This window comes from Phocoena phocoena, chromosome 1 (assembly GCF_963924675.1).
Source record: "Phocoena phocoena chromosome 1, mPhoPho1.1, whole genome shotgun sequence".
Classification (NCBI taxonomy): domain Eukaryota; kingdom Metazoa; phylum Chordata; class Mammalia; order Artiodactyla; family Phocoenidae; genus Phocoena; species Phocoena phocoena.
In genome coordinates, this window is record NC_089219.1 from 24,818,694 (window position 1) to 24,840,832 (window position 22,139).

Genomic DNA, 22,139 nt, shown 5'->3' on the forward strand with positions numbered 1-22,139 from the left:
TGGCAGTCGTTTATGCCTACTCTCTGACACACACAGAAACTGAGACTCCCAGAATCATGTCACCAAAAGCAAAAAGGCAACTGGGTGGCCTAGGTGCTGCTTTATTGACCTCAGAGCACCCTTTGGGTGCAGTTAAAAAAACAAACATACACAATGAGAACAGAACTGGATCCAGGCTGGTGCCACGTGACCCCAGGAGAATTTCCCCAGTCAAGGTGGATTTATACAAAATGCCAAAGGAAAAAAATGAGTCAATCTGGTGCTGAGTCCAGGAGTAGCCAACTGGCAGAGGAGGAGTTGTTGAGGGAGTGGGCAGGTCATGCCCCTTTCTCGTAAGTGCGAGTGCAAACTGCATTGCAGTGGGTGAGTGTCTGGAAGAAAAGACAGAGTCAGGTTAGGGCAGGAGTGTGGACACAGAAGGTATTGGGAATACTCTCCACTCTGATGGGGAGAGCCCTCTACCTTCATGCTAAAAATTTTCATTTACTGCCTACCTACTATGTGCCAGGTACTTTACATGTAGTTTTTCCTAATGCTTACACCAAGTCTTCCTTTTTTTTTTTTTTTTTTTTTGGCCATGTCATGTGGTTTGCGGGATCTTAGTTCCCCAACCAGGGATTGAACCCGGGCCACAGCAGTGAAAGCACCAAGTCCTAACCACTGGACCACCAGGAAGTTCCCCTAAGTCTTTAAGTTAGGCATTGTAATTCCTCTTGTAGAGATTTGGGGAAATGAGCTTTCAGGGAGGAAGTAACTTGGTCAAGATCCCAGAGTGTTTCTCTTTCCCTTGTACCACTCCACTCCCTTCATCTTTAGTGCCTAAGATGGTGCCTGGCACATAGTAGACCAACAGGTGAATAAAAATGTCCAGAGGCTCTTGCGAAAGGACTTTACTAGGCCACCAACTCTCCATTCTTTCCCTAACTTAGGGTAGTGCCAGGGCCAGAGGCCTGAACCCCCAGCATCCTGCCTGGCATCATAGAGCCAGGCCCATGGTTTCACCATAGCTTAACTGCCCAGTGAGTATTTGGTGCTGTATATCATATTCCCACCAGAGCTAGGTAACTCATTATTAACTCTGCAGGGCCCCCTACCCCGTGTAAGTGCAAGAATGCAGTGACCAGGTTACACTGACCCAAGAAGGTCTGCAGTGAAGATGCTGAGGCGAAAACCTGAGGCCCTACAGAATAAGGAGGCAGAGATCACGGGTGGCTGCTGTCTCCACCCCTGGGGGTGTTCAGTCAAGGCTACATTCTTCAAGTGAAGTCCCCGAGTTTGTCCCTAAACAGACAGATATGCCAGCTTGTTTGTCATTTCCAACCCAGGCCTTAGGTACTTGTAGTAGGCCAGGCATGGAAAGCTCTGAGAGGAGGTGAGCCTGGAATGAAGTAGAAATGACTGTGCTGTCAGTTGGGGCCCCACCGATCACCAGCCTGCCCCTGCCCAAAGGTTTGGGAGATGGGAGCCTCTCCTATGGGCCTGGAATCAGATTTGGCCAAGCTTTCTACCTCTCCCTGGGGCAAGGCAATGCGGCAATGCAGAGGATGAAACTAAGGCCATGGAGTGCGCCTACTGTAGTGGTCCCACACCAGTGATGGTCTGTGCTCTGCATCCACTGTCTCCTTCAGACTTCCCAGCAGCCCTACAAGGTTAGTGTTATTAACACCCACTTTACAGCTGGACTTGGAGAAGGTGACTTGTCCAAAGTCATGTACCCTATAAGCTGAGATTTAAACCAAGTCCAAAGCCACTACATAGAAAATTCCTACCTAATACCACCCAGGCCTGCCTCCACCCTCCATTGTTCCAGCTTCCATTGGTCCCACTGATGACCTTGGCTTTTCACAATAGGCTTGGCTGAAGGGGCAGTAGAAACGAATTGGGTGAGGCTCCAGAGTTATCCATCTTACCAGGATGAGTTTCCCAGCAACTACTTCCCGCACAAGTGTTGTCTCTTGTCCGTTCCACTTCTGCACGTGGACGAGTTTGCCTCCATCCAGCGTCACAATGGACTGTGGAAAGAGGGTAGAGGCCTGAGCTGAGATCTGAGCTAGGATTGAGGGGCAGGAAGGGGTCTGGTCACTGGGGCCACAAAGGACCCAGCCTCTAACCCAAACTATTGACAATGCTAGGATCAGAGATCAGGCAGCCCACCTCCAACCTAGCCCCATAGGATGTCTAGTTCACCACTGCTGCTTGGCCGGGGGAGGGGCCTTCAGCTGTTGGGTGAGTAGGGAGAGGCAGATAGTACAGTGGAGAGGAACAGCCTGGCTCTGAGAAGTGCCACCAGCCTTCAGGATGGGTACTTATCCCATACTCTAGGTGATGCCCACAGCCCAGTCTCACTAAGATACAGAGTGGGGGGACCAGCCTAATAATGCCTGTGAAAGACTGGTGAGGAGGAGTAATCCTGAGACTCTCCGGCCAAGTGGTGATCACACATAATGTCTAAAAGACCCTTGGGGACGGGAGGTATTGGAAAATTGGACCCTGCCCTGTATTCCTACTCCTCTTGGTCCATATCAAGTGACCCCCTTGAGGTGACGAGTGGGCAGCAACCGCCAGGTCCTGGGCCTGCGGGCCCTTGGAGTGTTCCACAGCCCTGGTCAAATGTCCACTTAATCGTATGGGTGCTGCCAGCCTGCATCAGCTGGCTCTCATTTGGCAACTCTCCCAGGTCTCTCTTCTCTAGAAATTTGGGGGCTCTAAGCCAGGCTAGGGTACCCTGACTGACCAGGGTTCAGTAGAAGAGTCTGCAAAGCCTGTGTGTATGTGCTTTGGGGCCAGTGGGTCGGTGGGTGTGCACCCTTACCACCACCTTCCTCCTCATTCTCATTCCCCTAGCTTTTTGTCCATTCAGAGCAGGTTATGTTTAGCCTAGGCATCCCAGAGAACTACTGTTGTGTTTAACTGGGGTTCTTGCCCTTCAAGAAGGTAGGCTCGTTCAAGGAGGGAAAGGCATGTGGTAGGGCAGGCACCTCTCTCCAAGGTAGGCTGCCATCTTTGGGTACCATCCCATCTCTGCTGCCAGCTTCCTGTATGATCCTGGGCTGGGCTCCAGCTTCCTCCACAGGGAGGAGATTAGACCCTCTCCTCTCCTTGGGAGCAGCTGTGAGGAAGAAGAAACAGCTGAGGAGCTGAATGGAAAGGTCTGGTGGAAAGGTACCGCTATAGGTACATCCTGTTGAGGGCAAAACCCCTTAGTTCTCTCTCTTCCATGCCTGGCTCAGTGGCTGGAAGGCCTGAGGCAAGCTGCCAAGACAGCCACCACCAGGTGACAAGTCCTAGACTGGGGGCAGATGTACTCTCCCTCCCCAGAAGGAGAGGGGCTAAGGCTTGGTGAGAAGACACTATAAACACACCAAAGACAATGCTCTATCCAGAATATAGTTTTTCCTGCCTGTAGGCTGGCAGCATTGGAAATGGTTTCTCAGGGTCACTGGCCAAGCCCTGGAAGTGGAGGCTGGAGAAGAGGAAGCATCTGAGTAGGTCTCAACCTCTTGTCCCCAGCTGTCTCCTTGGCTCCTGAAGGCCAGGATGACCTTTCAGTGGAGGACCTTGACTTCTGGGCATTGTCCCCAAAGCACCTGAGGTCACAGCCATGTCCACATAAGCCCCCATCTATGGAAGGGGAAAGAAAGCCAGAGCTGTTGCATGCCATACACAAGGTCACCCAGCTGGAGCTGGCGTAGACAGTGAGGTCAGGCTATCCAGGCTCTGTGCTGCCCGCTCCCAGAGGCAACAGGTAGATGCTTCCCAAGATGGGAGGGAGACTAACATGCATTTAGCACTTGGGACATCCCAGCACTGCACAGGCGCCACGGACCTCATTTGCCACTTCAATCCCCCATGACAGCCTACCCCTCAACGTGCAATAATAGGGCGCCACCGTAATCCCTTTCAGGGCCTTCCATTCCCCATGGACCCTTCCTCGACTCACCTTGACCTTCCTGTCATCTGCTGTTGTCTCATCGAACTCCACTCCCAGCTTGAAGCTGACCTCCGTGTTCTTAAAGGTGCTTTGTGTTTTTATGGTGATTGTGTCCCCGTTCACTTCGATGACTGTGGTAGGCTTGGTCACGTTGGCCACCTGCCTGGTAGCAAAACCCACACCTGAGGGCAGAGGGAAGGGTATGAGTATGAGCTGGAGCGAGAGGCAGGGTACAAGGAGCTCAGTGACCAACTCTTAGGCCTGGATGTGGGGAAGGGGGAAAAGAAGGGTGAGAAGTTTCAAAGACTTTGCATGGCTGTTAATTCAGTCTTCCCATTAGCTCTGTGTGGTGAAGAGACATTACTGATCCCATTAGACAGATGAGAAACTTAATGGACAGGCATGTCTCACAGCAAGTCAGTGGCAGAGCTGAGATTAGAACAAGTTACTATTAAGTGCTTTCTGTGTGGTAAAAACTACACGTGTAATCTCATTCAGTCCTTCCAGTCACCCCGAAGGATTGATGCTATTATCTCTATTTTACAGATGCAAAAACTGAGAATGAGTTGAAGCCCAGGGTCCCAAATCTGGAATTCAAATCCAGAATGTTCAACTGCAGAGCTCACTGTACTGCTCGTCTATAAAGGCTGGAGCGCAAGGCTCCCTTCCAGGGCACCTGAGCAGCTTTCAAGGCACAGGCTGAGGGAGAAAGAAGTAAATGTGGACTTTGCCTTCCAGAGCCTCTGGACAAGAATTTTCCACCTTTGAAAGTTTTTACCCTGAGATGCACTGGTGCTCTTGTCCCCCATGTATGGTAACAGAGACATTTTCCAAGCCTCTTAACCATGATCTAGGAGGAGGCAAAAGGGAGTGTTTGTCTCAGTGTGCAGATTTAGGAGAGGCCTAAAGTGGCAGGCAGTTAGGACTCCAATCCAGGTCTCCTGGTCTAAGGCTCTGTGGGAGCTCCCCTCCTGACCCAAGCATGGCTTCCCTGAGTGCTGCAAGAGAGTGTGGAACAAAGAGCCCTGCAGGTTGTGGCTTTCCTGAGATCTGTCCTTTTGCCTCCAACCTCCCCCTCTGCTCCGAGCAGCCTCTGCTGAGCTGTCCTCCAAGGGCAGAGGCTGTGGTGAGGTGGTGGGTGGAAAGTCTCCAGATGTGCCTGGCTACATGGGTTGTTTTACTTAATGTTTCTTACAGCCCTGAATGGTGGGTTTTATTATCCCCAATTTACAAATAAGGCTTGGAGAGTGAAGTGACTTTTGCCCAAAGTCAAAGGGTTAAGTGGTTGACCTAGATTTGAATTTAGGCTCTAAAACTGTTCACTTTTCCTCCTGGGCCATCCTGCTTCCCAGCATGTACTTCATCTGTGGCCTACGGCCACCAAGTGTGCCTGAGATCACTGGTACTAACTAGGCTGGGCCTCTTTGTCCTCTGAGAACTCTTGGTTTAAAACAAGAGGGGCACAGGCAGCTGTGCTGCTGCTGGCCCACCCTGCCTGGCTACTGAGGGACTTGGCCTTGCCCCCTGTTATCAGAGTGAGTCAGGTCAGTCCCACTCCCCAGCACAGAGCAGGGCCTTGTCACTGCACAAGGAGCTCTGTTTACTTAGGACCTACCCAGAGGTGTGGAGCGTTTGAGGAAGGAAGGCATTGTGGAGTGGGTGAGAGACTCAGCTAAGAGGAAGTTACAGAATTTGGAGTCTTGCGAAGAGATGGGTTCTACTTAGAAACGAAGCTGAAGCTATTTACTGAGAGCTAAGGAAGGTCTTTTCTCCCCCGTGGGTATCTCATTTTTTCCATCTGAGGAAGGTCATTTCTCCCCCATGGGTATCTCATTTTTTCCATCTAAGGAAGGTCTTTTCTCCCCCATGCGTATCTCATTTTTTCCATCTGTACAACAGCAGGCTAGTTGGATTCTCAGCCCCCTAACCCAGGTTGGGGCAAAATAAGGGAGCAAGGGTGGTAAGGATGGTATGACTCACTTCAGGGACCCAGGTCTTCAGTTCTAATGTCTGCTGGCAGACACTTGGGAGAGGAACTAGCTATGGGCATTCCACCTTCCCCAACAGCTGCCCCGGGTCCCCTACTTCTCCAAGAATTACTACCTTCCTGGAATCATTGGGCATAATGCTCAGCATAGAGTAGGGGCAGTTGAGCACTTTGGCCTTAAAAGCCAACAGTTGTGGTCCTTATTTCAGCGGTCAGGAACAGGTAGGAGGTGCCTGGAGTGGACCCCCCACCCCTTCTTTGGGTTATCCAGCCCCCCTTCCCTGGGAGGAAGGCATGGAACCTAGCTCAGTCATGAACAACATTCCAGTTTTCCCTATCCTAGCCTGGGGGACCAGGATAATCTCATAGCTGGGGATTCCAGAGAAAGGATATCACCCTCTTTGCCTAGCCCATGTTAGAAGGGGAAGGGCTGAGGTCAACGCTTAGTCAAGCAGTTCTTACCACTCCCACCCCTGGGATCCATAAGGGGAACTGCTCTGGGTTGCCGATCTAGAAATCTAGGCTTTCATATCAGCTCTGCTGTGGAATTGATTTGACAAGTTTCTACTCTCTCTGGGTCTTGGCTTCTTCAACTGTTGAACCAAGGCACAGGGACCTCCAAAGTCCTCCTCTGCAAGATTCTTTGCATCTTAATTCTCCCCCATCCCAGCACCACAGCCTCCTAGACCAAAGACCCTCCCTGGCTTTACCAGGTCTTGGCTTTGCTCCAGGCCCCTTTGCTGTACCCCTCCACTAGACACCTCCCCAGTGAGCAGTTATCCTTGGGTTGCAGTTGGTGATGGGGCCTCTTGCCCTACCCTGGTTGGGCAAGGCTGGTTGGTGAGAAAGAGGGCACCCTGCAGCGACAATCCTTTACCCTAACTAACCCAACGTAGAGGGTGAGGGGTTGTTGCTAACTGTGCAGGCCCCTGTCTCAGCTCCTCATATCCTGTTCAGGGCTGTTCCCCCTTCCATCTTCTTCCTCCTGGGGATCCCCTACTTTAGGCCATAGGACACTTCCCATCAATCTGCCCCCTTTCACTGTTCAGTCTCCAGTTCTTAGACCACCCATGCTCCTCTTCTTTTCCTCCCTCCCCTCCCGTTTTATCCAAACCCGCCCCCTACCTCCAGATCAGAAGCCTTTCTACCTCCAGATCAGAAGCCTTTCTTCCCCGAAAGCGCCTCCCTGCCCCCACATCGACCGACACAGCTGCCTCCTTGAGCCTCCTTGCCTGGGAATCCCTCTTGCCAAGTTCAGAACATAAAAGCCCCCTCCCCGGAATTCCCTGGCGGTCCAGTGGTTAGGACTCTGCGCTTCCACGGAAGGCGGCAGGGGTTCCATCCCTGGTCGGGGAACCAAGATCCTGCGTGCCGCGTGCCGTGTGCCGTGTGGCGAGCGCGGAACTAGAAGAAACCCCTCCCAACAGGCCTCGCATGCCCTAGCGCAGGCTGCCACCTTCTCCGCATCCCCGGGTTCCACAACTTTTACCAGGAGGGATGCAGCAGGCGTGCAGGGTAGGTAGCCACAGCTGGAGCGCTGCTCCGACCCGGCACGCGGCCAGCCCATCCCCAGCCCAGCATCCCGAGCCGCCCTCACCGATTGACTTCATGTAGTCATCGAAATTCTTGCTGTCCACTAACTTCCAGGTGCCCACGAAGGCGTCCACCATGGTGAGGCTGGGCTAGGCTGAGAAAGAGACGACAGAGCACGCGTGCAAGGATTCCGCGACCTGCGGCTCCCAGCCCGCGCTGCAGCTTTAAAAGGCCCTTGCATCACGTGACGGGGCGTGGCCCACACCCCGCTCCCGAAATAGGAAGCCCCAGGCAGGCGCTAGCTAGCCTGGGGCTGGCTGCCCATCCCCCAACCCGCCGGGGGGAGGGGGAAGGGGCACCCGGTGGCGCCCGGCTCGCCTACGTCAGCGCGGGTCCCGGGGGTCCGAGTCCCTGCCCCGGGCTGGTAGGACCTACTTCCTTCCCTGGCCTCAAGGCGCTCTTCAGAATCTAAAAAGAAAACAGTTCGGGGCACGGTGCCCGTGAGCTGGGGCGCACGCCAGGGACATCTTCCCTCCCCTGGTCCCTCCCCGAGCTTGAGGTCAGAACAGAGATGAGAGTCTAGAGGAGAAAGGAAACTTTTGGGCTGATGCCCACGCCGGGAAAGCTCTGGCCGACTCTTCGCGGCGCAAGCATCTCGGTCTTCATTTTACAGGTGACGGGTCCAGGGCTCAGAGGGGGAGTGACAAGGTCGCAGGAAATAAAGAGTGAGTTGGAGTCCAGATGGCGAGCCTGGTCTAGCCGGCCCCAGACCCTGCGCTCTGCCGCCTCTCCCCACTGCCCGGTGGAGGGGAGCGTCTCCGCGGGCAGCGAGTGCCCTCCGCCTGCGCCGGGCAAAAGCGTGACCCTTCCCGTCGCGTCGCGCCGCGCCTGCTCCTCACGTGCTCGCCCCTGCCTACGGAATGTCTCCCGCGCTAGCCTTTCCCTCCTGCGGTCCAACTACCCCTCCACCGTGCCATGCGCCAGGCTTTTCTGACCTCTACGCACAGCTCCGAGCGTTTGCTCCGGTCGGCCGTTCCCTCCTCACCCGCCTTTAGAAATTCTGTCCTTCCAGCCAGCTCTTCAAGGCTCAAGGACAGTTCCCCGTTCTGCCTGACTGCTGCGGGCCCCACCTGCTGCCCTTCTCTGACCTCTGCACACTGGCAGGCAACCGGCACTTTCAGAGACCGGCAGTCACCTACCTTGTTTGACACTTCAGTTTCCGAAGCACTTTTAATAACAATCAGATCCACCTTGTATTGCTGTTTATTGCATGCTGAGGGCTTTCAGTGCATTGTCTTATTGAACTTTTTAAACAAAGTCCCTGAAGCAGGTGTTATTATTATCCTTTTTACAGATGAGCATAGTTGAAGCTTAGAGGAACCCATTCATTTCTTAATCCAGCAGTTATTAAAGCACCTACTTTGTGCCAGGCCCTGGGCTAGGCTCTGGAAAGACAACCACGAACAAGACTCACGCTCGGGGCTTCCCTGGTGGCGCAGTGGTTGAGAGTCCGCCTGCCGATGCAGGGGACACGGGTTCGTGCCCCGGTTTGGGAGGATCCCACATGCCGCGGAGCGGCTGGGCCTGTGAGCTATGGCCGCTGAGCCTGCGCGTCCGGAGCCTGTGCTCCGCAACGGGAGAGGCCACAACAGTGAGAGGCCCGCGTACTGCAAATAAATAAATAAATAAAATAAAAAAACAATAAAAAAAAAAAAATATGAAAAAAAAAAAAGACTCACGCTCATGAAGGAAGACACAAAACATAATGGAGTGGTGCCCAGCTGAACTCGGGCCCGCAGAGGTCCTCACAGAGGGGCCCAGGAGGGGCCCGCCAGCTCTGCCACACATGTATCAATACAGAGTGGTGGGCTGCCTCCCTGTACCTCTGTTTCTCCATGTGGAAGTAGAGAACATCTGCTCCCTTCCCCTAACTTTCTGGGAAGAAGGCCAGGGAGGAAGAGCCCTCTCTCTCCCAAGGTCTTGGTTCTTTTGGACAGGTCCACTTGCCAGAAGACCAAGGGGGCTTATTTCTGCCAAAGCTGCAGGACAGGCCTCAGGGCTGGGCACAGAGCCCTAGTGACCTCACTGCCAGAGCAGGTACAGGGGGAGGAGGGGGATGGGATAGTTTCTAACTCAAGGGCACAACCTTTAGACACAGGGCCTCCTCCTCTCTCAAACGCTGAGTGGCTGGAGGGCCAGGGACCAGAGCGCTCTCCCTACATGGTCTTTATAAAGCAGTGCTGGAGAGCTGGGGCTGGGCTAACAGCTGCTGGCAGATAGATGTGGGTTTTAGTTCTGATTCCAGTGGGTACTAGCCGTGGCTGTGGGCAGCTCACTTAAACCACTCTGAGTCTCAGTTTCATCTCGAAAATGGAGGAAATGACAATATTTACCGTATAGAGGTGTTGGGAGATCAAATGAGATAATGCATTTAAAATGCTGTACAGCGGTTAAGAATCCGCCTGCCAATGCAGGGGACACAATGTTCAAGCCCTGGTCCAGGAAGATCCCACGTGCCACGGGGCAACTAAGCCCGTGCGCCACAACTGCTGAGTCTGCGCTCTAGAGCCTGCAAGCCACAACTACTGAGTCCGCATGCTACAACTATTGAAGCCCCTGCACCTAGAGCCCCTGCTCCACAACAAGAGAAGCCACCGCAACGGGAAGCCGCACACCACGACAAAGAGAGTAGGCCCTGCTCGCCGCAACTAGAGAAAGCCCGCGTGCAGCAATGAAGACCCGACGCAGCCAAAAATAAATACAATAAATAAATTAAAAAAAAATTTTTTTTTAATGCTGAGCAAGGTAGATTGAATAGATGTTTGCTTGCTACTGCTCCTGTTATTATCTCCATGGATAGTGCAGGGCTCCTAAGACCTGGTATCAGCTCTGCCCCTCACCTGCTGGGCCGCCCAAGGCAGATTGCTTTGCTTCTCTAATTAGCTTTCTTATTTCTAAGACAGGATTAGAAACCGCTGTGGCTGTGAGGAAGTGGTATAGAGATCTTCAGGGTGGGCTGAGGGGGACGCTGCCAGAAAGTCCTTTTGCTTCCTCTCTGGGGCCCTGCCTAAGTTGAGCAGCATGGTGCTTTGAGGAACTCTAGACAAACCCCAGACCCACTATTCTCGCTGCCCTAACCCCATCTCCCCACCACGCTCAGACCTGGCTCACCAAAGTTGACGCCTAGCCGCACCCTATCTCCTTTCCACGTGACTTTTATCCTTATCCCTCTAGGTATTTGCAGCCTTTTCCTCATCCCTCTGATTACCTGCACCCTCCCTGCCCTTTTATGCTCACTACCTTTGGGGAAAGAGGGGCAAAGAGGAAGGAATGTGAGCCCTGTCCCTTTTCCTGCCCCCGTGTCTTGCCCTTGGTAGATCCAGATGTGGATTTAACATCTAGCAAGCAGCAAGACCAGTCCCTGCCAAGAGCAGTACCGCCCCAGCCCTCACCCTATAGTGATGTCACTGTACTATGTTTCCACGGCAACCACAGGCTGGAAAGATAGAGGAGAGACGAGTAACCAGGAGAGAGCCAATGAGATGGGCTGGCAGCACCGGATGATCCGTGGGGCCATGGGGAGGCAGGGAGAGGGAGGCCTACTCAGCATGTTCAGCTGTTCCCTGGACCTCCCTGCCATCTGGACGCCTCCACTAGGGGATGTGCCGCTGGAGCGGGGGAGGTATGAGAGGTAGAGGCCAAAGAAACTGAGCTTGGAGGTCCGCTGACCCAGGGACTTGGAAACCTCCCTTTACCCCTTCAGGGGCTAAGTCTATGGATGCTGACCCCCCTCACCCCACTCCCAATACCTGCAACTGGGAGTTTTTCTCTTTGGTTAGTTAAGGGGGTGGGGCTCTCTGTCTCTGCCTGCCAGGGAATCAAGTCTTAGCCCTTCTCGCCACACCCTCCCCCCTCCCTTGGTGCATGTTCTATTCAGAAGCAGTATCTTTGGAAAGAGTCCTGGTTCTAAATCCCAAGCCGGACTTCCCTGGTGGCCAGTGGTTAAGAATCCACCTTCCAATGCAGGGGACGCAGGTTCCATCCCTGGTTGGGGAACTAGGATCCCACATGCGGTGGGGCAACTAAGCCCATGCCCAGCAACTAGAGAGCCCGCTGCTGCAACTACAGAGCCCGCACGCTCTGGAGCTCATGCGCCACAACGAGAGAGAAGCCCGTGCACCACAGTGAAGGGCCCGCGTGCTTCAGCGAAGATCCCGTGTGCCACAACTGAGACCCGACACAGCCAAAAATCAATCATCAATCAATCCCAAGCCTGCCACTTACTAGCTAGAGGCCCAGAGCAAGTGCCTTCCCCCTTCTGAGGCTCCTTTCCTCCCAAATGGAGGTAGGCCATCTACTTCTCCGAATTGTCATGAGGATTGAAAGAGATAACATATGGAAAGCCTAACACTCAATGAATGGTGACCCCCTTCTCCCTTCCGGGTCCCCTCCCCAGGGCAGTTGACCCAGCAGTGCCCAAGAATGAGCCAAGGCCCCTCGAGACCCTGAACCAACAGAAGAGGATCCAAATATATCTCCTCCTCACTGACGTCACTGAGTGCCTTCAGATGCTGCAGAGAAGTTTCCTCATCTCTCCCTTTCTCTTCAAATAAACTGAGCATTCCTATGCCCAGCGCTGTGGGGACCCACTGACAGAACAGGAGAGACACAGCCCTGCGCCCCCTGAGCTCACAGTGTGCGGGGATTGCAGCCACAGTGGGTGGAACGGAGTGTTCTTTCTGTCACTAGGAAATCGCTTCCTCGTTCCCCCAGAGTTCTAGATGCTGTGGGTCTGAGAGAACAAATGATGGCAAAAGATAGAGGCTTGCTCAACACCGGTTTGCTTCTGCGAAACGGCTGCCTGTGGCAGAATGCTCCCTGGAAGGAGAACAGTGGCTCTCCTTACAGGGAGGCGTGTGGGGTGGGGTGGGTGAGGGCAGCTCCTAGTGAAGGGCAGTCACCCCTCCTTCCCAGAAACCGGCTGTGCGCCCTGTTGCTGACGGAATCAAGCCCAAACTCTTTAGCCTTGTCTCATCTGTTTCGTTAGACCAATTTATTACTGAAATCCTGCTCCAGGAAGAGTGCCTGGCAGATAGCAGGCATGAATGAATGACTACTGAATGCTGAAGGAGTGAATGAGCATATTGAATGTGCAAGTGAACGAGTGAGTGAGTGAATCTATCTATACCTCCGCAGCTTTAGGGGCTCTGGAGTGAGACTCACTTGGGTTGCGATCCTGCCCCCGTTACTTACCTCCTAGCTGTGTGACCTCGGGCAAATCATGATCTCTCTGGGTCTCCATTTCTCCATCTGAGAAAAACACAACACAGTCCCCACCCAGCCGACCTCCTAAGGACTCTGGGAAGATAAAGAAGCAGGGTGAGGGAATGCAGCACAAAGGTTAATTGTCTCTCTTCTCAGCCTACTTCCCTGGCTGCCCCTGACCCTCAGTGCAAGACCCACACCCCTTTCACCACAGCCTCACGGCCCCCGTGCTCTGGCCCCCACCTGCCTCTCCAAGCTCTCTACGCTGCAGCCATTCTGCCCTTTTTGTGCCTTGAAGGGGTGCCGTGTTTCTCGCTTGCTGTCTGCCTAGAATATTCTTCCTTCCCCGGCTCTACTCTTTTAATTAACTCCTGTTCACTTTTCAGCTCTCAAGCTTAGCTCTCCCTTCCAACAGGAAGCCCTGAATCTCCCTGTCATAGCACTTGTCCTGTTTTCATGGGGTCCATTAGTTTCAGAGTCTGTCTTCCTATTACACCAGAAACCCTGTGAGGGCTCCCCGCTGTGCCCACAGGGCCTGGTGCAGGGCTGGGCATGGATTTGTAGAGGCGACAAGTAGTCTCTCTCAGCAAAGAAAGCCACTTGTCCTCATCAGTGTTCTCTCTGTTTGAAAAGTACCCTCCCCCGCCCCTGCCCTTGTCTACTGCTCTCAACTTTCTTCCTGCCAAAGTATCCCATCTCCTGTCCTCTTTCTCATTCCATCCCTGAGGGCCGTTTTCCGGTGTAGAGTGGGGACCCAAGTACTCTCAGGGGAGAATCGCCCTCTGGGCACGTAGGTGTAGCCTGAGTCTCTTTGGGGACAGGGCGGTTCCCAGGAAATAATCAGACCAGATCCCAGACTTGGGGCTGCCCCTGGCTCCTTCCCCAAACTACTCCTCTATCAAATGAAAAATTTGCCTCTGAAAAATTACAGATGATATTGGAATTAAGTAAGGTACAATTAGAAAGGTAAACCTGTGCTTACAAAACAGCACCTCATACCACCCTGAGTTCTGGGTCACGTTCGTGTGCCATGTGACCTGGCACCAAACAGATGGTTCAATGGTCACTCCCTCGAGTACACTTCATTCAGGACTAGCTTGCCTAAGATTCTGGAAAGTTTCAGGTAGCTCCAGGAGGCTCAATGAACCTTGTTGGTGTGGACACGTGACCGCTTGTGTATCCTTAGGTGAGGAGAGCTGGCAAACCATGGCAGGGGGCCTGGCAGGGGGCCTGGCAGGGAGCTGGTGTTGGCCTGAAGCGTCTGGGGCCAGGCGTGTTCCAGGAAGCAGACACAGAGCCAAGGCTGTCAGCCTGGCTTGGGCTTTTTTAGGGGCCTGGGATCTTGGTGTTGGCTGGGTGTCAGTGGGGGGTAGCATCCCCAGGCTCTGTAGTAAACAGAGACACTGGATAGGAAAAGGAAAGAGTCATCTGCAGGAAGGACTGGGTTGGCTGGGGGACAGCCAGGACTGGAGTCCACGGTGAGAGATTTCCCCTTCTAGGCTTCAGTGGTGGCAAGACCAAGAATTAGAAGGCTGGGATCAGACAGAATCAGCAGGGATGTCGGATGAGCAAGGTTGTCTTCCCCGCAATGGGATCGTCCAGTGCAGGGGTAAGATGAGCCCAGGGTGGCGTCAGGAACCAAGGGCTGGCTCTTCATGTCACCTTCTCCATGTGATGAACCAGTGTATGAGCTGTCGGGGGCAGGGGGCTTGATATGGAAAGACCCCTGGCAGGCAGTTGAGAGATATGATACCAGCTGTGTGAACTTGGCCAGTCAGTCTCTGTTCCGGGGTTGTTGGAAGGGACAAACAAGATTGTGGGTGTTGAGAATCTTTGTATGCTATAAAGTGTGGTGCAGAAAATGATCGCTAAGATCGATGCAGCCCTTACCAAGTGCCAAGTGCTGGACTTAACAGTTTTCTGTCTTTCAACTCTTATAATCCTAACAGTAACCCAGTGATACTGTCCCCGTCACCCGTTTACACGTGAGAGTGAAGACTCGGACCCGGGCAGACTGGCTCTAGAGTTTGTATGGCTTAACCACTATTCTACATTACCTTTCCCCATGACCATCTTCACCCTGTGTTGTTCTGCGACCTTGGGCCAGTCTCTTCCCTTCAATGTCCCCAACTCCATGTTGGGGGTTGGGCCAGATGAGCTCTTTAATCCTTCAAGCTTTGGCAGTTGGTGGTTCTGGAAGGGAACTTCCAAGTGGGGAAGAGGGTGAGGTGGGGCGAGAGCGAGGAGAGGACAAATTTTTCCAGCATCTCTGCCCCAGCCCAGCCCCTCCTTAGTGGGTAGATTGGCAGGCTCCCCTTTGCCCTACAATTATGGGGCCAAGGGAGCAGGTGATGCTGAGCACCAGCCTGAAATACCCACTGGTCACTGGGGGTCACTGAAATCTGAGTGCCAGGACACCCAACAACAGGCGGTCAGGGCCTAGAGGGTAGCAGGGCCACAGCCTGCTGGAGCCACACCTCTTCGTTCCTACCCACCCACCCTGGGCTCCCGTCTCCTCACTCAGGGTCAGTTTATCTGGGCACCAGGCCTGCTCTGGGCCCTGAGATAGGGCTATTTCTAGATGTTCTCCTTGTCTCCTTTGCCTGGGCCTTCAGCCAGCTCAGGTCACCCACGTAGACGCCCCCCCCCCCCAACCCCGCACACACACACACACAGAGTGTCCTTTTCTCTCTCTCACTCACCGCCACTGACTTGGTGCCTGGCCCTGTGCAGGGTACTGACAACCAACAGATATCTCACATTTGACTCTCACTCTTTTGAGAGATGGGAGAAGTGGATGCGTCTACAGATGACAATGCAGAACAGCTATCACTGTCCCAGGGGGCTGTACACAGACCGTGGGAGACCAGAGGAGGGAGCTGCTCGTTCTGCCAGGAGGGCCAGGGAAGGCTTCACATAGAAGATACCCTTTGGGCAGAGTCTTGAAGAGCACCTCAGAGTCTGCTGTGTGTGGGGAGAGGAATTGGGAAGGCAGAGGAAGAGGGGATAGTTAAGCAAAGATGAGATTTTCCTGCTGATTCATCTGGGAGGAGGGCAGAGGATAGAAGTGGCAAGTGATGAGATTGGGAGTATAGTTTAGGGCCAGACACGAAAAGGCCTTGTCCATCACGGAGGAGGTGGCCTTTCTTCTGAAGGAATGGGGAGCCACGGAAGGTTTGGGGCAGGGCAGCACCATGATGTGACTTGTGTTAAGGGAAGAGTTTTCTGGCTCTCGTGGAGGCTGGACCGGAGACTGGTTAGGAGGCTGTGGCAGCTGTCCCAGTCTGCTCACCCACGCCTGCAGCCAGCAGGAAGGGGAAAAGGGGAGGTGACACACCTCTCCAAATGAAAGGCATGACCTGGCAGGTGCACACGTCTCCTCTCTCGGCCAGAAATTAGCCACACATCCACATGCAAGCGAGTCTGGGGAACATGGTCATTATTCTGGACTGCCTGTTGGTCTAGAAAAAGGAGAGAATGGATATCAGGGGACCAGAGGTCTCTGACACAGTGGTTAAAAGCCTCTCTCTGAAATCGGACTTCCTGAGTTCAAGTCCTGCCTTACCACTTACCAGCCGTGTGGGCAGGTTACTTGCCCTCTCCGTGCCTCATTCACCTCACCTGAGGGTACAATGAGCTAACACACCAAGTGTTAGAGTGGAGCCTGGTACATAGCAAGGCCCAGAACTGTCTTTGGCTTCTGAGAGTAGGGGTTGTTTTGGGGACACGTGCTGCCTGAGTCCCCTGGCAGAACTGAGGCACCCATGGGGGCTTATGTATGGCTAGGGCACCCAGGATTATTTAGCCCCTTCCCTTAAACCCCATGGTTTAGCTGAGGCAGAGAATGCTGGGAGCAGGGCATGGGGGTCCTGGGAAAAGAAAGGTCAATTTTGGAGGGAATTCGAGAATACGTGGCCCAAGGAAAAATACCCCTGGACCCAGGAGCTTCGGAGGCAGTCCAGCCCGGAACCCCTTCCACTCTCAGGAGAGCAGATCTCCCAGAACCAGGAGGTGGTTAGTTTTGAGTCAGGGGCCCTTGAAGCAGGGCTCAAGCGATCAGACTCATAGCTGCTGTGTGACCCCAGGCTTCCAGCCATTATTGCCCCTCTCCTGACCTGGGTCTTCCCATTTGGAAGCTGGGGATCACTTATTCCTACCTTCCTGCCGTGTGACTGTGAAGATTAGAAGTCAGTCCTGGCTCTGGAATTGGTTGCACCTGCAAGGCTGAGCACCTGGAGGGATGGGTTGCTGCGGACGACAGTGCGCCCCCTCCTGGGAAGGCGGAGCATTGCAGCTCCGTCCTGCTGTGCCACCGACCTTCTCCCTCGTTTGGCCTGTGCTCCCTTTCCCAGGCTACTGGCTGTGAAACAGGGTGAGATAAGTGCTGATGTGGGAGGGAGAGGAGAAGAGCCTAGAAAGATTGCGGTGGGAGGGAGGAGTGGGGAGAAGATATAGCAACTGCAGGAAAAAGGCAGAGGGGTAAGATTGAGGGCTCGTGGGCAGGGACGAGAAGCTTAGCGTGAGTGGAGAGGTGTTTAGAGTTAGCTTTGAAGGGACCCGTTCTCCCCATATTCAGGCCCAGATGTGGAGCTTGCTGAGGGCAGGCACTGTGCCTCATTCATCCTTCTGTCCCCTTCCAGGACACCGCATAGGCCCCCACAAAAACAGGTCAGCTATCAGAGCTCGTTGGTTGACTCACGCCCCACCCGAAGCCTTCGTGAAGTCCCCTTCCTCCCAACCAGACTCCGCTTCAGGGAAGATCTGAAAGGCAGCCCTGGGAGGAAAGAGGTGCCCTGGGAGACAGGAGACTGGGTCCCAGGCCAGGAGCCCTTGTTGCCTTGCTCTGTGACCTGGAACAAAGCACATGCCCTCTGGGCCAGTCTCCCCATCTGAATAGCACGAGGGGGCACTGTGGTTTGAGAGCCATTGTACACAGAGAATCCCGCCTTCACACGAATTCTTAGGCGGAAGTCCAGGAGGTGAAACAAGCAAAAGGGAGCCGCACTGCTGAAGCCAGGAAGGGGCCTGGAATCTACTAGTGTGCTCTAGGGGGCCAGCAAGGCCAGTGTAAAGAGTGCCAGGATGGACACTTGGATCTCTGGGCCTGGCAGGCCTGCCTGTTCTTTCTGCAGCTTGGGGGTGGGGGCGGGGATGGTGGTGGGCAGATGAGTATCTAAGCAGCTTTGGCGAAGAGCAGGCAGAGCCTTTCCCTGGGTTGCCCTTCGCTCACTGGGAACTGGCCCTGCCCACCCACAGTAGTTCCCTCTGGGGTCCCTGGGCTGGAGGGAGGGACCCCAGAGAGAGCCCTCAGATTCCAGGGCCTCTGGGTGCTTAACAGGGTTTGGAGTCCTGAGTAGGAGGATGAGGAGGGGGGAAATGAAGGGGAACCGCAAGATTTGGTGTCAGGAGGCTCCTGCCAGCAGATTAAGTGGTCTGGAGCAGCCACTGCCCCTCTCTGGGTCCCAGTTGCCCTGTCTGTACAATGAGGGATGAATGCAGTGATATCTTCAAACCCTTTGTCACTTGTGACTGGAGGAAAGATGGGAGTGGGGTTGGAGATTGTGCTGTCATGCTGAGTTTCCCAAGAGAGATGGAATCCTGCTTGGAATTCAGAGGCAGTGATGGTGGGTGTGGCATCAGAGGCATGGAGGGGGTGAGGTGGGCTGGCAGGAAGACTGACTTTGAGCCTGGGCTCTGCCACTAAGCTGGTGTGTGTTGTCCCCTCTCAGGACCACGATTTCCCCATCTGTCTAAGGGGACCAGGTGCTCCCAGATCCAGGATTCAGTGACTTTCTGGAGTCAGACCGGGACAGGGGTCTGGAGCAGACCCAGGGCCAGGGTTCCATTTTGCAGAGCTGGGAGTGGCTGTCATCAGCCGTGGGAACCTGAGAGTCAGGAAGGATACAAGTGCCAAAAGGACCTTAGGGGTCATAACACCCAACAGAAGGGCAGCCAGTTGCCCAAGGTCCCAGAATGGGCCAGAACCAGGACTCCTGACTGCCCGTTTCCTCTTTTCCTCACAAGAAGCCCTGATTGTGAGGTACAGGAGCAATCCGGGAAGGGGGGGAGACTGACTCCTCCCTGATCCCTGGGGTCAGGGAGGACACAGGTGACATGTGTGGACATTGTGGTGACCAGTGTTAAGCCCAGCTAGCATGGCTTCCTCTCCTCTCTCCCTGGGGCTGGTGATCTGGGAGGCTTCCATTGCCTTTCCTATTTTCCTGCAGGGCGAGGGGTGCAGTGGGGCATTGGGGTTTTGCAGAGACAGAGGGGTCCTGATTGGGAGGGGGGGTGAGGCTGGGCTGAGGGGTGCAGGGAAGAACTGAAGACAGAGGCTATTCCCCGTGTCTGGGGTGGGGTGGAGTACTGCCTTGTAATTTCTGAAATTCCCGCAAAGACCAGCATTCTAGTCCCCAAGTCCAGAGGAAGAGACATGCACAGGCTGGGACCTGGGACCTGGGACCCTTTGCTGCAGCGCTTGCACTTGTACAAACGTCTCCTGGAGCAACAAAATACAAAGAAACAAATAACAGTGTACATGCTTGCAGTTGGGGCAAATTATAAACAGCAAGATACAAAAAGACCAAAAACTCAATGGCTACTTCTGAGGTGTCAGGAGCAAAAGCAGGGCGCTGTGCATGATCCCTGCACACAGCTCCACCAAGGGTTTGGGGAGACCACCCAAGCCCCACTCTGGTCTGACCCATGAACCCCCCCATACCCTCACCCCGCTTAAAGGACCAGCTCCTTCCCCCTCAACCCCACAACCCCCGCCCCCAGGGAGCGAGCAAGGGAACATGTTACTTGTTTTCTCTCCCTCTTATTTTTCTTTTTTTAATTAATTAATAATTTATTTTTGGCTGCATTGGGTGTTTGTTGCGGTGCGCGGGCTTCTCATTGTGGTGGCTTCTCTTGTTGCGGAGCACGGGCTCTAGAGCGCAGGCTTCAGTAGTTGTGGCTCGCGGGCTTAGTTGCTCCGCGGCATGTGGGATCTTCCCGGACCAGGGCTCAAACCCGTGTCCCCTACGTTGGCAGGTGGATCCTTAACCACTACGCCACCAGGGATGTCCCTTTGCTCCCTCTTCCTGCAGCATGAGTCCCAATAAAGCCTTGCCTGAATTTCTCTTATCTCTGGCCTCTTATCATTTCTATTGATGAAACAGTCCAGGAACCTGGGTCAGTAACACAACTGCATGTGACCTCACATACACACCCAGACACCTACTCACATAGCCCCGCCCCTTGACTGGTGACATAATTGGTGGGGCCCAGTGCAAAGTGGGCCCCTTGTTTAAAAATTATTAAGAATTTCAAGGTGATGACAGCAAGCATTAAACCAAGAGTGAGGCCCTTGTGAGTGCAGGGAAGCTGACCGCACCCCTAGACCCACCACCACTGAGGCACACGCTCCCTTCCCTCCAGAAACACACAACTAACTACACGAGCCCCTGGGTTCCTGGAGCCTCACACCCAGCCAGAGCCCCTCTCAGCTGGGCAGGTCCAGCTTCCCCTCATCTGGGGTGCGAGATCTCTCCCTCTTACTCAACAAAACTGCCCCCTTACACACACCACCCTGCCTGCTGGCTTGTGGGTGAATGATAGAGGAGAGGGCGATGCCAACTCCTCCACCCATTATGCGTGCCAGCCTGCAGGGACGCAGCTGACAGTGAAATGCCAATAATAATATACCTAACACTTGTTGAACATTTACCATGTGCTAGGCACTTCTAACACTTTATAAATATTAACTCATTTAATCCTCACAACTTTATGAGAGGTATTGTAAGTTATGGCCACTTTACAGATAAGGAGCCTGAGGCGCAGAAAAGTTGAGTCACTTGCCAGATCACACAGCTAGTAAGGGAACTGGGATTTGAACCCAGGCTGTCTGCTCCAGAGAGCCTTCTCTGTCGGTTGTTGCCATGGCGCTGGACCAGGAATGTATCAGGCACTGTGGACCCAGATCTCGCAGGGCCTCTTGTGAAATGAAGAAAAAAGCTGATTAATGCAGCTTCACCTTGACTGGGATCCATGGACAACCCCGGGAGTCCCAGGATGGTCAGCAGACTGCAGAAACACAGAAGATTGTCTTTATTACAGTCTTAATATTTAGAAGATATATGAGCTAGAGACATATTCATTTTTTATCTTTTCAGAAACAAAAATGTCATATATGTAATGAAGGCATTTTCACTGACAACTGTGTACATGGTTGGATCATGGACAGTCCACATGGTGGCCAGTTATCTAGAAGACTTTCTCACGAACTGGAATGAAGGGAAACCTGCCCTGTCAGCAAGTCCTGTTCATCCAACTGGCCTCCTTTAATATCATAGACCAGACTTCCCTGGTGGCACAGTGGTTAAGAATCTGCCTGCCAATGCAGGGGACATGGGTTCGATCTCTGGTCCGGGAAGATCCCACATGACACGGAGCAACTAAGCCCACGAGCCACAACTACTGAGCCTGCTCTCTAGAGCCCGCAAGCCGCAACTACTGAAGCCCGCATGCTACAACTAGGAGCCTGCGTGCCACAACTACCGAAGCCCACGCACCTAGAGCCTGTGCTCCACAACAAGAGAAGACTCTGCAATGAGAAGCCCGCGCACCGCAATGAAGACCCAATGCAGCCATAAATAAATAAATTTTTTAAAATGTTAAAAAAAAAAAAAAGCTTAGACCTTCGGGAGAGTCTTCCCAGCGCATGCCTACCCTCCTTCTCTCAGAGTTGCCCCTCCCCACTCGATGTGATCCTTGAGGCCCGGTCTGAATCCTTGGTCCCGCTCCTCCACACCCCTGGCCATGACTGATTGGTCCAGGAATGTCTACTTGCTCCAAGCCGGCCAATCAGATCTTTTGTCTGGGGATGGTGGATCTGCGTGTCAACCCACTGCGGCTGGTCTCTGACCTAAGAGCAGGTAAACTTGTTGACTGTAAACCAGCTGCCTTCACCTTCACTGCTGTTTTCACAAAAGAAAAGAGGAAGGAAGCTGTGTACAGGGGAAGGGAAGAATGAAGTAGTGACGAAGGGATATGTGGGGGGAGAGGGGAGCTGGCCCTCCCGCTGATGGCCACAATTGCTCTTCCTCCCCGGCATGCATCCCTAGGATAACTCCTGCTGTCATGTCAGTTAGCCTGAGAAATTGCTGTTCCTTGCTGTCCAATAACCTTATTTAAGTTTAAACTGGAAAACGGCAAAGAAAAGTACCACAAAGCCCCTGAATGTGTTGGTTTTATTGTCGTTGTTGAAAATGACAGATCCCAAAGCCATAGAGCTATCTGTGTCCTGGGAGTGTCCCCAATGCAAGCACGAGGTCATCTGTCTCTTTGTTTGGAAAATGCTTCCCACAGTGGAGAGGGCTTCCCCAAGACGAAATGACACCGAGTTCCCTTACCAAGTTTATGATTAATCTCTCTATCTGA

General features: G+C 53.5%; 1 protein-coding gene across 2 annotated transcripts; it reads right to left on the reverse strand.

Annotated features, from left to right (window-relative positions):
• Positions 1-81: 81 nt before the first annotated feature.
• On the reverse strand, positions 82-7,685 carry FABP3 (fatty acid binding protein 3). 2 transcript variants are annotated; one of them, XM_065892638.1, is made up of 5 exons: positions 7,516-7,588; positions 7,446-7,447; positions 3,941-4,144; positions 1,911-2,012; positions 318-371 (listed from the first exon to the last, which is right to left on the reverse strand). In XM_065892638.1, the coding sequence occupies exons 1-5, from the start codon at positions 7,586-7,588 to the stop codon at positions 318-320; spliced, it is 435 nt and encodes a 144-aa protein (XP_065748710.1). The 2 variants fall into 2 exon arrangements, with proteins under 2 accessions (XP_065748717.1, XP_065748710.1); XM_065892645.1 differs by lacking the exon at positions 7,446-7,447 and having other exon boundaries at positions 82-371; positions 3,941-4,113; positions 7,516-7,685.
• Between the last annotated feature and the right edge of the window lie 14,454 nt (positions 7,686-22,139).